The following is a 16,676-nucleotide window of genomic DNA, read 5'->3' as shown; positions in this document are numbered from 1 at the left end:
AATGCACTAATGTTTGCAAGTGCAACTAACTGACATTTCGTATTTGGTTAAACTTCATTACGCCTTCATGTGGAATGCCGCCCTTAAACAAACATTTACCGCTAAAATGTGCAATGACTCGGTGGTTCAGTGACTCCTAGTGAGCCTATAGGGACTCGGCTTGCTTACAAAACTGTTGTTGGGCATCTTAGTAACTCTGCCTGACTTTGCGGTAACATTGGTAGGAATCTCAGAAATGAAATTCTAGCTTTTTAAATGCCACTAGTAATAAATTGCATGAGGAGAGTCACATTGAATCCCCCATACGATCAAGCCAAACAGATGGACAATTATGCTTCAGAACACAGGAGAATATAAGAGAGAGACACGAGTGAGAGGGCGGGTGACTCAGAGCGAAATGACCAGGTGGGAAACGTTCTAGGGAATTTCTTCTATTTTATCTCATTTTCCCAAGGAAGTATAACTGTTCACTTTGCCTTTCAGCCTGTACAGTACATGTCAAGATGTTTTTACCAGAAAGAACCATGTTCAAGCTGAAACAAAAAACTTAATATATAGAACTGCTACACACCTATAAAATATACAGCCTATATAAGAGGAATGAACCCTTAAAAAGCACCTATTGTCCGATTCAGGTTTTTAGGTTTCAGGTTTTCAGGTTTCCTTTGGTGTGTAAGTTAGTACATGTTAACGATATGCAAAAGGTACAAACCCCAAAGTAAACGATGATGCGAGTTATGCCCTCCAACTTAAATCTCTTTTCTTGGACTACGACAAACACACGGATTGTAGGCAACAGTTTACATTCTCCCGCTTTGGACTCCTGTTAGCATTGCATTGTGCTAAAAAATTGGTAAGGAGTGTCACATTTGCGGCTGACGTCAGAGGTATTCAGGCCAATCACAACATACAGATTAGCTGGCCAATCAGGGACACAGCGCTTTTCAGATCAATTTGTTTCAATTAGAGTGTGAAATCTGGAGCTACAATAATTTTATTTTTTTTAATCCTGTGTTGTTGGGGATGTTTTCATCCACTAGAGTTTTTTTGCTCTTAATTTGGCCACAACCTTCTCTCTGTTTTAGCAAATTGAATGATTTTTGGGGACAAATCTTATATTTACATATATTTTAAGAAAATGCTTTGAAATTTTTCAAAAACTCAAATATATTCCGTGAGCAAATTTACTACCTTTCGTGTCGTTAGTGAATGAAAACATCCACTAAATTCAACGGCTATAAAAATGTATTAGATAAATATTTTTTCAAATAAATCTGTTAATCAACCTCAGTACTGATCAAAACTCCCAAACTTTCACAAAAATTCCATGATTTTAACTCTTTAATTGCCAAGTTTATAAGTGGTGTCACTGATTTGGGGAAAAAACACATACAAAATGACTTTTTTCAATATAAAAAGTGATTGTAAACTGGATTTATTTTAACCTATTTCACATTCTTGGACATGTCAAAGATTAGTAAAAACATTGGCTTTGAAGCATTTTTAGTTTTTGTGTAGCATCAGTTTTAATTATTTTCTCCCTCATTTATTGTTAGTGGCTGTTTTTGCCCCATTGACTTCCATTATAACCACATTTTTTGATTGCAGAGCTATGACACCTTTTTATCATGCATTTTTGAATGTTGGCGTTTTTTACTTTTGCTAAGAGGTCAAATTTGTCATTTTTACGGTTGATCACCACTTGATCATCTCATAAGACTTTATTAACAAAACAAAAATGATGTTTGGTGAAAAAGATATTGGCCATCACTAGGCTTGTTGCAATAGTCGGTGAAACGGTGATTACCGGTGCTTCAGCCTCTCACCGGTTAGATCACTTGCCCACCGCGACACCGTCTTTCACCGTCGTTTTGATATTTTCTTGTAATTAAATCATTAAGTTTCGTTAGAGAGAGCAAACACTTACAACTGTATGTGTCTGCTGTCTGAATCTAGCGGAGCTGAACGCGCGTCATCACAGAGCAGCGGCTGCAGGTGTCAGATTTCATTAATTCCTCAGACTGGGGCAAGCAGACGATGGCAGAAGCGTGCTTTCTCGTTTTTGTTATAAGATGCATAATATGATGTTTAATATAGGCGAGATCGTTTTGTTGTTGTGTTTTTCATTAAGAATAATAAACCCATAATTCAAGCAGCGCTTTATGGAGGAATAGCCGGTTGTTCTGCTTGGGACTGGCGGGTTTCTGTCAGAAGTACCTGCGCACATTGACTCAAGCACTTAAACCAGCAGTTGCACTCGCATTTACACGCAAATTCATACGCGATTTAACGCAGCGTACGCAAGCGCTGGATTTAAACAACAGTTGCATCTAATTCAAATGTGAAAGTAAAATGCGCACTCCCACCCGGTGAAACCGGTAACACCGGGTTTGTCACGCGCTGATTAACCGGTGGGAAAATTCTGTCACCGCAACAACCCTAGCCATCACCAGTGGTGGCCGGTGACTTCTTTTTCGAGGGCACATGATGCAAAGCTCGTCACAACATGTATGTAGCCTCACTGTAAAAAATGGCTGTGAAATCTACAGTTACTTACTGCAGATTTCACAGTTACATTACTGTATAAGGTTTTTACAGTAGAACATTCTAAAGTTTACAGTGAGACTGTAAAAATCACAGTAGTCCAAGCATTACAGTTGAAATCACAGTAATCAAATCAGTACTGTAAAAAATCACATTTTAGCCACTATGGTACTGTAAATAGTAAAGTAAACTACTGTAATTTTCCTTTTTTTTACTACTCCTATATTCTTTGTAACCCTTTCACATGGACGGCCCCAGATTATTGTTGTTCAGAATTCATTACCGGAATATGATATAAATACTCGATGGTGAGCTTGAAGTAAAAGTGTAATATTAATAAATTAAAATGTGTCATGTAACTTGTACTCTGATGTACCTGCTGCAGGAGCTTTTTTATTCCATACAATATATATTTTTTTTAAAGAATTCACATAAGATTCCAAAAATATATTTTGTTTGTTTGTTTTGTGAATGTAAATGGGTGTTTGGGTGTAAAAATGGGTGTTCAGATTTGAAATGAGGCATGACCGTTAAGTTGCAATAGTATATTCTAGGGGTGTGACGAGATCTCGTGCGACGAGATCTCGCGACATTAAATATGTATCGCGAAATTAATTATGTCATGAGATTTCTCGTGGAGGTGAAATGCTGGCCGTTTCTCAAACAAAGGCTGCATCCTTAGGAGGTCGCATTTCTAGACTGCATACGTCATAAAGACTGACTTATTAGAGAATATTAACAATTACAAAGTTTTACACTATTATATTTAGTTCATCATAAATTGTTGTAATATGCTTATGACGTGCGAATGTAATGCTCAATTAACTTAAATAAACCAGGCTTGATAACGTATGCAGCCTGCATATGCGACCTCCGGAGTTTGCAGCTTTCTGTTTGAGAACACTGTCCTAATATCAGCATAAAGTTAAGTTTCTGGCTAAAGCTTTCACGGTGCAATGTGCATGCATTATATTCTGTCTTTCACTGCGTGTTATTTTTTGTTTGGGTTTCCAATAATGTCCGTCTGAGACGCGTTGTGTTTGTTGATCTGAAGCGTCTCAACATATTAAACCCTTACTCTGAGTTTACATGATTGTATCTTTGCATGTTCTTGCTCAGGAATAACAGTGGCTGTTTCATTTCTATTGTAAATAATTGGACAAACATTAAAGCGCAACTAAACCCCTGGTCAGAGCCTGACTCCACCCACTGGCAATATTTGAAAAATGCAAGAAAAGTGGGCAGATCCCAACGGAGATAGAGGGGACGAACTAAGTGTGTGGTGAGATCGTAACAAGGGCGTGGTGAGCTTGAACCTGCTTACGTCACGAGGCAATTTTTGGACCCAACATATAATAGGAAAATTCAACTGCATTAGCCACCGTTCAACCTGAAGAGGGCAGCACTCAGACGTTTTTACACCATGTAGGTTTGAAACACTTTATATCCAAATGTCAAAAAACTTACTAAAATCAACGAACAGCACTAATAAAGCATCATTCTTACAGATCATTAACTAAAAAAAGTTGATTTATGTTTAGGGTTTATACTCTTTAAGGAGCTAAATTGATTTAAACGTTGTTTGGCTAAAAGCAACCATATAAAGTGAAAGTAACTGAAGCGGGTCCTTTAGCGCCCCCTGCAGGCATTTGTTATATTACATAATTGTTTTTTAGGCTATATAAATGTAATTGTAAAGATTATTTTTTTATTAACAAAAAATATCTAATTACTTCATGATCAATTAGCAAAATAATTGTTAGGTCAGTCCTAGATTAGTTATTTCAAAATAATGTGATTTTAGTCTCCCATTCATTTATTTTATCACTGAGGATTTCTTAAAAAGTGTAAAAATCTCATCTCGTTTCGTGGATTAATAGTCTCGTCACACCCCTAGTATATTCAAATAATTATGTATATTAACATTAAAATATTAATAGTTTTATACATTAATATATTCTTAATATTTGTTGTTTTTATTTTTGAGCTTGTATATCTCAATATTAATAACATCTGATTAATTCTGAGTTTTGAACTTGAACCAAAACTCTCAAGCTTTCTAAGGTTACGTGTTTATTCAAAATTACTTTTATTTTTAGTAGGCTATGTCACATGCATTACTATATTGGTGCTGTCTGGTTAACTCATAAATACGTACAATTGGATTTTTATATATTTATAAAAATCTTTTTTTTTTCGGAAGCAGGAGAGATAAACGTGCAATTTTCTTTAATTTATTTTTTAACGTGCAAGTTTCCAGAGCTGTTTCTGAGCTGCAGGGCGAAATCAAAGCGTCGGCAGAGTGGGCGGGGTTTACCCAGCCTCTGAGGGGAAAAAGCGCGAAAGCACTTGAATATCTGACTCGTCGTTACTGACAGAAAAGCTCCAATAATTTTCAAATTTACGTTTCTTTACACACGGCTTTGTCTTGTTGTATTTATTTTTGTTATTTTCGTCTTTGTGTTGATTTCTTTTACTTTTTGCCTGAGAGGAACTCAGCGAAAACTTTTACGTGAGAGCTCGGACGGAGACGTTTTTACCGACGTTAATTAGACTTTTACTCAAATTTTCCTTTCTTTTTACACACGACTTTGTCTTGTTTTTTTTTTGTTCGTCTTTGTATTGATATCTTTCATTTTTTTTGCCTGAGAGGAATATGCAGCGATAACGTTTCTGTGATAGCTTCGACGGAGACCGTTAACAGCCATTAACTATTTTTCCCACCCGTGGCCTCTGTCGGAGTTTCCATCTTGGAATCGTGGATTCTTCACCAACTTCTTATTGAGTCTTCCAGAAAATCAGTAAGTACATTTATTACGATTTACTATCACTACTAGGAACAAAAAAAGTTCAGTGCCATACAATTTTTAGCTCGCCATAACAATGATTTACTCGTGCAAGCACTGTAATTTCACCACAGCTTCAATTACTGCATTTGTTCGTCATTTGAGCATACACAGAAATCTAGCTAACTTTAGATTTCCATGTGGCGTAGCAAAATGCTTTGCCACTTTTGTGACGCGTGGTGCCGTTCAAAGCCACATGTACCGGTTTCACAAGAAGACAGCTAAACCAGGAGTTAAAAGGAAAATTGATGGAGTTGATTTGGCTTGCTCTGTTGAAGGTTGTAACTATGTGTCAGCAAATTTTCCAAGCTTACATGAACATCTTCATTGGCATATTAAAGATGGCACAAAAGTGGCATGCCCTTATATTAATTGTTTAAAACATTTCCGTGTCCGTTCAACATTTGCCTCGCACTTGAATCGGAAACACAAGAGTAGTGCTATGTTTAGTTCTCCACGTATTAGCCAAAGTTCTACCAGTGCTAGTACTAACATCACCTGTGCCTCCATGTCATCAGACAGTGAACTAGATCACACTTTTGAGACAACCTTTGACGATGCTAATGACAACACAAATGATGAAGTGGACACAGATGATTTTATGAACAATCTGGCCATGTTTTATCTACGAATGCAGGCTAAAATGCTGTTACCAGCCAGTACAATTCAAACCTTAATAGAAGAAATACAAGAGGTGCATAACACTGGTTTGACTCATCTTTTGTCTAGGATGCATGAAGAGTTAACAAATCTGATACCTGAAAGTGATATTAAGAGGCTCCTTGATAATCTTTCAAAAGATAACCTTCTGAAAATGTGCAACGAAGGAGTGTTTAGAACAGATCAAACCCGTAAAACCTTCTTTAAGAGCAGATTTAGCTATGTTGAGCCAGTCAAGACTTACTTGGGCATTGATGCTAAAGGCAAAGAGAGGTTCTACCAGTATGTGCCCATCAAGGATACAATAAAATCACTCCTCTCTCAGAACTCTGTTAAAGAGCAGTATGCCCAAGCTAAAGCTGACACAGAAACAAATCCTGATGTTCTGGAAGATGTGAGAGATGGTAGAAACTTTAAAGAGAATATACTTTTACAAGATTCACCATCTTCATTGTCTCTCATCTTGTATAAGGATTCTTTCGAAGTTGCAAACCCACTGGGCTCAGGCAGAAAAAAACACAAAATACTGGCCATGTACATGACACTTGCAGAAATTGCACCACACAACAGGTCTTCCATTGATCCAATGCAACTTGTTATGTTGTGCAGAGAGGAGGATTTCCAATTTTTTGGTCAAGAAAAAGTTTTCTCCACTTTAGTCAGTGACTTAAAAGAAATGGAGGAAAATGGAATTGAAAATGGTGCTGAGGAGAAAATAAAAGCCTCTGTGATTGCCATTACTGGAGATAATCTGGGGTCACACAGTATTGGCGGGTTTACTGAAAACTTCAGTAAAAGCACACATTTTTGCCGGTACTGTGTCATCGACAGAGTTTCTTTTCAATCAGATCCCTGCAAATCTGCTCCTAAAAGAACTAGAGAGAGTTACGAAAACAGTGTGGCAGACCTGGTAGACAAGGAAATAAACAGTGGAGTAAAGTTTGACTCAATTTTTAATCAGTTGAAATATTTTCATGTTTGCCAGCCAGGGCTCCCTCCATGTCTGGGTCATGACCTGTTTGAAGGGGTTGTTTCATTTGATCTTGCTATGTACATTAAGCACTTAGTGACAGTGGGCAGACACTTCACTTATGGTCAACTGAATCGGACTATATCACAGTTCACATACCTAGGCAGTGATGCAAATAACAAGCCATGTGAGGTTAAAACTAATGCGGAGAAGCTGGGAGGACATGCTGCTCAAAACTGGTGCCTCTTACGTCTCTTTCCTATTCTGGTTGGAGACAGAATCAAAAATCCACTTGATGATGAGGTGTGGCAGTTGTGTTTAAAGCTCAGAGAAATTGTGGATTTGATATGTGCACCCAAGATCCATACCAACCAAGTAGCATACCTTAAGATTCTCATTGAGGAATACATCCAGCTAAGAACTGCCACATTCCCAGAAAAGACACTTAAACCCAAACACCACTATCTTGTCCATTACCCAGAACTCATTCTTCAGTTTGGTCCCCTCATTAGGTTGTGGACATTGCGCTTCGAAAGCAAGCACTCATATTTTAAGCAGTGTGCAAGGAAACTGCATAACTATAAAAACCTCTGCAGTACCTTAGCAGAAAGACACCAGTTGCTACAAGCATATTTACATGCTGGTAACTTATTTCCTCCAACTCTGCAAATGGGCCAACCAAGTAAATTTGATGACCAACTTTACCAGATTGGCATTCAGAGAGCTGTCAGTCTCAAGGGTCTCCGCCCAGAACACACTATTGAAACACCCTCTGTCACTTTCAAAGGCACTCTGTACAAAAGAGGCATGACTGTTGTAGTGGACCAAAATGACACAGGGTATCTACTTGGGAAAATACTTTTGATACTGGTAAATGAGGCAAACGTGCATTTTGTTGTCCAGCTGTATCAGTCTGTGCCTGTTGTGGATCTTGGTGTTTATTGCTTACAAAGCAACTCAGAAGCACAGTATCAGTGTTTGACCATAGAGAAGCTTGCAGATTATTACCCTCTTTCTGTATATAATCAATTTGGTCTTAATCTTGTTGCCTTGCATCATTCTGTGTTTCAGATGAATGAGTAATGGACTCCATTGAGAAGACAATAAAGGCCGTGCTACCACAGCTAGATGAAGCAAAGCTTGAAACTTTAGTTAATGAGTTGGTGAAAGTAGGTGTTGAAGGACCAGATGATCTGCAGTTTATTCAAGAAGATGACATCAAACATCTGCTGACACCCATTCAGTGCAGAAAAATTATTCATTCCTTGAAAGGAGGTGAGATTTGTTGTTTTAATTAAAATAAATTAGTTGATCCGCTACAATTAATAACTAAATCAACAATCATTCAATCCTAATTTTGTAAAAAAAAAAAAATCTCTGATTTCAGATTATTATATGTGGATGTTAGTGTATACATTGTACAAGATTCTGTCCCCTTTGGTCAGGCAGGTGACATGTTGATAGAACTTGAGGAGTACAGATTGAGGTTAAAATTATTGAAATCCCCCACGGCAATAAATGCCCTTTTGGGTGTGCAGTTTGCTAATAGCAGCATATAAAGCCTTAAAAAAAAAGATTGTAAATCCGGGAAAAATAAAAACTATATTCATGCCTCTGCTATGCTGTCTCTCTATTAGATATAGTTATTCCACGCAAAACTACAGACCAACAGCTTTCCAAAGAGCCCAATCACTTGATTATAGGCCCAAGTATGTAAGAACAGTGCAAAACAGTATAGAAAGACAGTGGTCGCATTGCAATTGAAAACAGCATTTAAGATATTTCCCATATTCCCCCATCCATGCAGATCACACAGTCATGCATTGCATTTGCTCTTTTTTGATTTTTATATACACCTCCAATGCGGCTGAAAAAAGCACATCATCAAAAATATTTCAACATTAATATGTAAAATAATTTTCTTGTTTGTTCTGACCATCAGTTGACCTCAAATCACCCATCTTGGCTGATTAGTAATTGAGATAAAGCCATGGCAACCATTTTGTAAACAACCCTTTTCCCAAGGTCAGATTTAAATAGATTTTTAGTCTGTTATTTTGTATTTTTTATAGTTGGTATATTTGAACTGTACTAGAATCCCTATAAAAAACATTTTGTATAAATTTTGTTGGTTTAACCCTTTATTGCCCCACCTATAAGGACCTGACGGCCACCATTTAGTTTTTTTTAAAGGGGTCATATAATGCCATTTTTGTACAAGCTAATATGATTCTTTAGGGTCTAAATTAAAAGTTTGTAATATACTTTAATTAAAAATTCTCATTAGTATTTTAAGAAAACACTAATTTTACCTGGTCAAAAACAGCTTTGTTTTCATCATGCCGTTTAAGTGCATGGGTCTTTAAATGATAATGAGGTTAGCTCACCCTGCCCCTCTGTTCTGTGCACGCTGTTTGTAACACAATAACCATAACGCGTTGTTCATTATAAACGTGGGATTAAGAATTAAATTAATAACGTCGTACATAGAAAACATGCAGTAATGTACCTGAGTGTAAAAATAGCCGAATTCATCGTGAAGCGGGCAGCAAGCGATTTGCAAAGATTAATATAAAGGTTATTATAAAGCTTAATAAAATGTTATACTCACTTCTTCTGGAGGTGCAGCTTTTTTTCAGGAGCAGCTTCTTAGCAAATCCAGCTTTATGCTGACCCTCGTTTATAAACCAGTCTGTGAAATGATTTGCGCAAACATGAAAGCATTGACTTTGATTGTGGGGAATATTCCCTTCGAAAACACTCAGCCACTGCGATGATTGACAGCTCGCTCAAGAGTGTTGAAACGCTGCTGTCAATCAAAAATCCTGGGCGGCGTCTGACCGTATGACATCACTAGGTCCAACGGTTTGATTTATTTTTTATTTTTTTATTCAACTTTGGAAGTTTCTATTTTTGATGCCTGTTTTCTGTATTGATGTTCATATGTTCTCTAAAATAAAAAAAATAAAAAAAAACATTGCAAAAAATAAATAAAAAAAAGAGATTGAAAAACATAAGGAGAAAAAAAAACACTGGATGGATTTTTATCATTTTATGATGGTTGTGTAAAGGCACTGCCAACACACATTTCAGTACAATAAACTTGTAAAAGTGCATGTACCATTATATGACCCCTTTGAAAGTTTAAGTACATATGATACTATTGTAAACCACTAAGAAACCTTTTGTTAGATTTTTTTTTAGGGCCAAACCTTATTTTCACCTGACTATTCTGTGCTTTCATTCAGACGTGTGTAATGCAGGTCCTTCCAATTCCCAGCTGAGCCCTTCATTGTCTGAGCCACTGTCAGTTGCCTCTTCTAGCACATGCCCCATATCATCTATGAGTCCAGTCTCTGCATGGGTGAACAGTTTTGAGGTGCCATGGAACAAAGTCAGGCTGACTCTTAGAAGATGCTGGTGAGAGGCCAGCTCCGGATGACCGCAGACACTTGATAAAAGTAACTGTTGATGCGATGAGAGAGCGTTCCTTGAACCCTACTCGCAGAGAGTGTGTGGTAGTGGCTAAAGCTATAACTCAAAAATATCCAAATAGCTTTTTAGACAAAAATGAAGAGGGGGAGCTAATTGGATGTGGGTATTTCAGCATTACAAATCAGCTCAAAACCAGAGTAGAATATTTGAATCGAGGCAACACTCTTTCCCGTCTGAGGAAGCACAAACGCACCCAGAGAGATGATGAGGATGGTGATGATGACCAGCCAGCAGTAGCTACATGTGCAAGAATCGACAGTTATGGTTGTGTTCGTTGGCAGCCAGAGGACTATCCAGATGGGGAAACATCAGCATCATTAGAGGAAAAGAAGCTTGAGATGATGGAGATTTTCAGCCGAGAGGGACTCAAGGGCGCTGAGAGAGGAAGGGTAGAAGACCTAATGACAATCACTTATGCCAAACAGCGGGAATACATCAACGCAAAGCCTTCCCCAAGCATTCTGGATGTGGGTAAAGAGTGGCCATTTCTCTTGTCAACAAAGTTTTTATTGTCACACTTCACCACTCTCACCAATGTTGAACTATACACAAGACTGAATGAAGATCTGGACAAAAAGGGTAAACGACTCCTGGATTTCTTCAGTAGTCAGATTACAAAATGGAGGAAAGAAGTAAGAGCTGTTCTGAAGGAAGCCATAAAGAAGGAGCGAGAAGGATCTGATGGCCTAGCAGCGATGCTTGTGATGTTGGCACACTTCAAAGAGCAAGAGGAGTCACTTTTTCTCATTGCTGATGTAAGTACCTTAATTATTAAAATCTTTTATTTGGAGTTTTCAACAATTAATTGTCACAATTATTGCAGAACGATCATTTTCCCTGATTAGAGTGAAACATTTTACACCCTCCGCCAAATTGTTAATGCAGGTTGACGAACCTCCAGGAAACAAGTAAATATAGGTGTGTGTCAGGTTTATGCTATTGGTGATTGAGCACTTTTTCCTTGATAGACCTCACCTCACAATATAACCCACATGCTGCAAGCTTCTCAATTCTTGGGTAAATAACGGGAAAAGTCACTGTTGACCACTGTGTGCACAATAGTTTCATTAAGAGAAAATTGATGTAGTGTTGTAATTGATAAGGTTATTGTGGTTCTTAGTTAATTTTTTATGTGAAAACATGCACAAACCTTCGGAGCAAAAAAGGCCCATTGTTCATTGCTTCCTTATCAACAAATTTCAAAAAAAAAAATTCTGTCATAGAGATAATATACCGTCTACCTTGTTTCAAGTAACTCTTATCTTTGCTGGCATAGGCGACTACCACTCCCGCAGATGCAGAGGCCCATCTGTCTCTCCCAATCACTCCAAGGATCATCATGCTTGGTAAGTTTCACATTTAATGTTAACGAATCCTCCTGAATGTATCATTTGAAGGCACAAGCAAAGCAAAGTTTCTGGAAAACACTAGTGAATGTGTGTCGTGTCATTCTCTGCCTCTGCACCAGTCAGGAACAGCACAGTCACTTCAAAAACTTAAGTTATGTGGAGTAATCTAATGTTTTGTAGCCACCTATAATGTCGTGATTGCTATTTCAGATTGCTTGCTATGCCCGTATCATCATTGTTTTTCTATCACCAAACCAGTTACTGCTGCTTAAAGGATAAGTTCACCTCAAAATGAAAATTTCAAAACAATTTACTCACCCTAGTGCCATCCAAGATATCCATGTCTTTCTTTCCTCAATGAAAGAGAAATTATGCTTTTCTAGGAAAACATTAGGTGAACTAATCCTTAAATGCACTGTTTCGAATGCCCTCTTTTTACAGTAATTTATGTGGAGAAAATCTTTTACAGAATGTATTGCTATGAAATATAATTTTGTGATGACTGTCTTTACTAAGGAGAGACAATCCTGACTGCAAAAAAATGGATGCTGTCGATCGAGGGGAGGGTCGTAATCCCACCTGGTGCTCACATGACGGACTTCACCACTGCCTTGGCCGCTCTCTTCGCCTGTTACTACGTATTCAACCTAGAGTATCAGGTGGAAGCCAGCACAACACTGGAGTTTGTTCAGAGGTATTTATTATCTTAAATAGTTTGATTGCAGTGTAAAAGCAAGTTGACAATTGAAAAGCTGTTCAAAATCATCTTCTCCCTTTACAATTAGGGCTGTGAACCGTCACTGGTCTCAACGTTCGATTACGGTTACCATGTCATCATTTCCGTTCTATTCGATATTTCAATGCATTGCGATGCACTGCATTCTCAATTTGAGATTTTTCCTCAAAAGTGATGTGTGTGCTCGACTGTTCAAACAGTGACATTCCAGTTGGGAGTAAAGCTTGTTTATGCCATTAAGAAAAGGAAAATCTGTCATATTTTGGATAAAAATAATTTGACTAAAATAATTAAGGAGCACAGTGCGCGGGTACTTGTGAAAAAAAACATTTTGGCCGCAGTCTGGAGCCCTTGGTGCCCCCCATTGCCTGGTACCCCAGGGCACTCACCCAATCCCATCTATGGATAATCCGGCCCTGCTTTCAGACACAACAAAGGAATGAGAGTAGGCTATTTAAATGTTGTTTGCCAGAGGAACATTCTTTTAAAAAAAATACAGTTTGCCAAGCCATGCTATGTTTAATTTGCTGGAGAAAAGGAGGTGGAGAAGTCAAATCAGGTGCTTCAAAACGTCATTTAAACCTTCATCTTTCGTCCTCTGGTTCTTCTTGTGTACTTCTACTTTTTTAGCTGGAGTTTCACACTCCGCAGTCTGCATTTTCATTGCAATGTCCTGCCGAGGAGCATCAGCTCTGCTTATCTGCGACCCTGTACTAATTTGTGCTGCTCTAAGTAGATTGCAATGGTCATTATGGAAATGTACTTATGTCGTTATTGTGCATGTGTTATTTTATTCGCGCCTTTGTTGTAAATCACACGCAGATTTTCCACTCCAGTCGCCGATTGTTTGGAATTGAGCTCTCACGTTCTTTTTAGTAAATCTGGCCCTAAATATACTAAAATCTCAATTGAAGTAACTGATAATTAAAGTTCAAAAGTGTGCATAATTAAAGTTTTTGTCTTTAGAAATGATTCAGGTTCATTGAAAATAATCAGATTGACCGTTCTTCAATTGGACATCGCTATTACGTTTTGGAGCATGCAGTGCATGTACTAACGATGCCTAATAATAGTAATGATAAGATTAAAATGACATTTAAAGAAGTCATTTTTACAATGCTTTCCTCATGAAAATCAATATGTAAGGTCAATTACTGGACCAACGAAAGACATTTTTCTTAAAAGTAAATGAGATCAAAGCTAAATCTAAATCTTTTCGCGTACCCCCTGGAAACTCTTCACGTACCCTCTGAGGTACGCGTACCCCCGGTTGGGAATCACTGATCTAGTCAGCCGCATGATCAAGTCGACCTTCGAAGAGGAATGGTAATCGAGAAAGTAGACAGCCTTGACTAACTCCTGTTGAGATGTGAAATGCCTCTGTCAGCTGGCCTTTATGTATGATTCCACATATCTCACTGGATTTACAGTTATTCATTAATGTGTACATCCCCTAACTCATGTACTCATGTTCATAGGTTTTTAGTCAGGATTAATCCTGACTCCAACAAGTGCACTGCCAAGGAGCAGATGAGCAAGACAACTGGGAGAGTGGTGAAGCGGAAGACTTCATACATGAACCCCCATGTAATCTCCTTCATCAGGGACTTCACGGAGTTCTATTTGCTAACTGACTAAATACAGGTGAGGTTCTGATAATAGCTTTAAAGATAATTATAATTATAATATAATTAATAATAATTAATATATGAAGGTATTATATGATTAATCCTAAATTGATTATAATAATTATTATTAGGGATGCTGATATCAGGGTGATACTGATCTCAATGTACTTGTTGGTACAAAAATCTTTTTTACGAGTACAACCAATGCTAGGTGTGTAAACGGTGTTTGTGTTTAGAAAACGTGTGAGCTGGTCGAGCTCATCCCTTTAACCAGACGTCATTGAAAAGTTTGTAGTTCAGTCAGCTGTAAATTGCAAAAAAAAACAAACAAGACATAATGCAGCTTATCAACGTTAACTGACGAGAGCAAAAGAGAGACTTGTTGATTGCTCTTGATTGACTAAATCATATATGTAAGTTTAACATAAACCGTTAACCTTATTAGGGCTGGGTAAAAAATATAGTTTTTTTTTTTTAATCAATTCTCATTTTTACAGTTTGATATCGATTCTTTAACGTTATCATTGAGACAATGGTAGCTAAATTACTAATATCAGTGATACACGCCTTCATTCATAAAAATATTCCATTAACATACAGTGTTTCCCCTAGGTTTGCGGCTTTGGGGGGGGGTAAATTGTGATTTTGCTATATGGGGGCTCTGTGGGGAGGGGTAATTCGAGGTGTAACATGTTTAATTCTGATGACAGAAAAGCCACTGGTGTGTTTCAATGATATTCTGGACCTCTGATAGGATTTGATAAGTTTCAGCTTTAAAGCTGTGCCAGAGGTTGACCCCAAATATTTTAAAAAGAGCGTCTAAACTTTAAATAATGCAAGTCTATGAGTTTGACACCCTATATCCATTTGTTGCACATGTCATTACGCACAATCAAACTTTTGAAGGAAGTTAAAAGAATCAACCTTCTTGAATAATTCAAGGCATAAGATCCCCCAAAAGACTCAAAAAAGGTACAACACACAGTACTGTATCAGCAACATGTCTTAGAAATTAGCCATAGAGATTCCCTATGCTGGTCAGCAGCTAGTAAAACAATCACTATATGTTTGATTTGTGTAATCAAAATACATTATTTTATACTAGAGATTTCCCAATCCGATCACCTGATCGGAAATCGGCCCGATCACGTGGTTTCAGACTCGATCGGAATCGGACGTTACCTCCTGATCAGGACTCTGATACATATGCAGGGTTTAAAATCTGGCGTCGAGGTCTCGCTTTGCTCCGCGCCAGTGTACGCGCTGGTGTGTGTGAACTGCCGAGAAGAGAATAGGCTTGTTCGACTTCATGCGGCGCCACAAGAACCGGCAGCCGGATGACATCAGAGTTTCGCGAGAGCGATTTAAAAGCAAACTCCTCCATATGATTTCGCGGATCACTCTCGCGGTAGTTTGACGTCACCCGGCTGTCGATTGTTGCAGCGTGTTTTCATTCATAGGCTTCACACTCGTGCGTGCAGGGAACCCACGACAAAACCGGGTTTTTTTCCTCTCATTTAAACGACACGTTGATTGTTTTTGTCTCACTCAGAACCTCAAGAACGCGCATTCACGCAGGATCATTTGACATTACTGTAGAGATTAGAGATAGAGAGAGAGGTAAGAATGGTGCCCATGTCGAAAAAACTTAACAGAAGTCTAGAAACAAAGTATTAAAGTATGTATAGCCATGTCACTCATCTCATTACACTAGATAACTGGATACAACTTATTGTATAGTTTAATAAAATAATGTATTTTGATTATACAAGTTAATTATGACCTAACTATATGTATTTTTTTAACTAACTGCTGACCAGCTTAGGGAATCTCTATGGCTATTTTAAAAGACATATTGCCGAATCAGTATGTTGTTTTTCTTGTTAATTGAGTTTTTTTGGTAGCCTATCTTATGCCTAGAATTAGTCAAGGAGGTTGATTCTTATAACTTCCTTCAAAGTTTGATCATTTGTGCATATTGACATGTGCACCAAATGCATAGGGTGTCAGACTCATAGATTTGCATAATTTAAAGTTCAGGTTTAAAAGTTTGGGTCAACATGTGGCACAGCTTTAAAACTGAAACTTAAAATCATATCAGAGGTACAACATGTCATTGAAACACACCAATGGCTTTGCTGTCATCAGGATTAAACATGTTACCCCTCGAACCCTCCCTCCCAACAGAGCCTCCCCACAAAACAAATCCCAATTTAACCCCTGTACATATACTATATATACTCTCAATATTTTTAACACATCAATAGTTATGCTCTTGCACAGAGTAAGACCCTTTTGACTCCACACAGAAATAGCAACGCGTGCGGCATGACATAAAGAACATCCTGGATCTGTTTTTCGCTCTTCTTTATTCTTTTTTTATGTATTATAGAAGTATCAGATCAGGGCTCTGTATCGGCAGATACTCAAAATCAAATGACTCGGACT

General features: G+C 37.9%; 2 protein-coding genes across 3 annotated transcripts in view; one reads left to right on the top strand and one right to left on the bottom strand.

Moving 5' to 3' along the window:
- Positions 1-16,676, bottom strand: part of efna2a (ephrin-A2a) — a 103,258-nt gene that overhangs the window by 43,581 nt on the left and 43,001 nt on the right. The gene's annotated exons all lie outside the window — the stretch shown is intronic.
- LOC135765540 (sterile alpha motif domain-containing protein 3-like) lies at positions 10,497-12,574 on the top strand. Its single transcript, XM_065275847.2, has 3 exons — positions 10,497-11,270; positions 11,792-11,861; positions 12,381-12,574. The coding sequence occupies exons 1-3, from the start codon at positions 10,497-10,499 to the stop codon at positions 12,572-12,574; spliced, it is 1,038 nt and encodes a 345-aa protein (XP_065131919.2).

This window comes from Paramisgurnus dabryanus, chromosome 6 (genome assembly GCF_030506205.2).
Source record: "Paramisgurnus dabryanus chromosome 6, PD_genome_1.1, whole genome shotgun sequence".
Classification (NCBI taxonomy): Eukaryota; Metazoa; Chordata; class Actinopteri; order Cypriniformes; family Cobitidae; genus Paramisgurnus; species Paramisgurnus dabryanus.
Note: the sequence above shows the minus strand (reverse complement) of the source record. Positions and strands in the feature narration are given on the sequence as shown.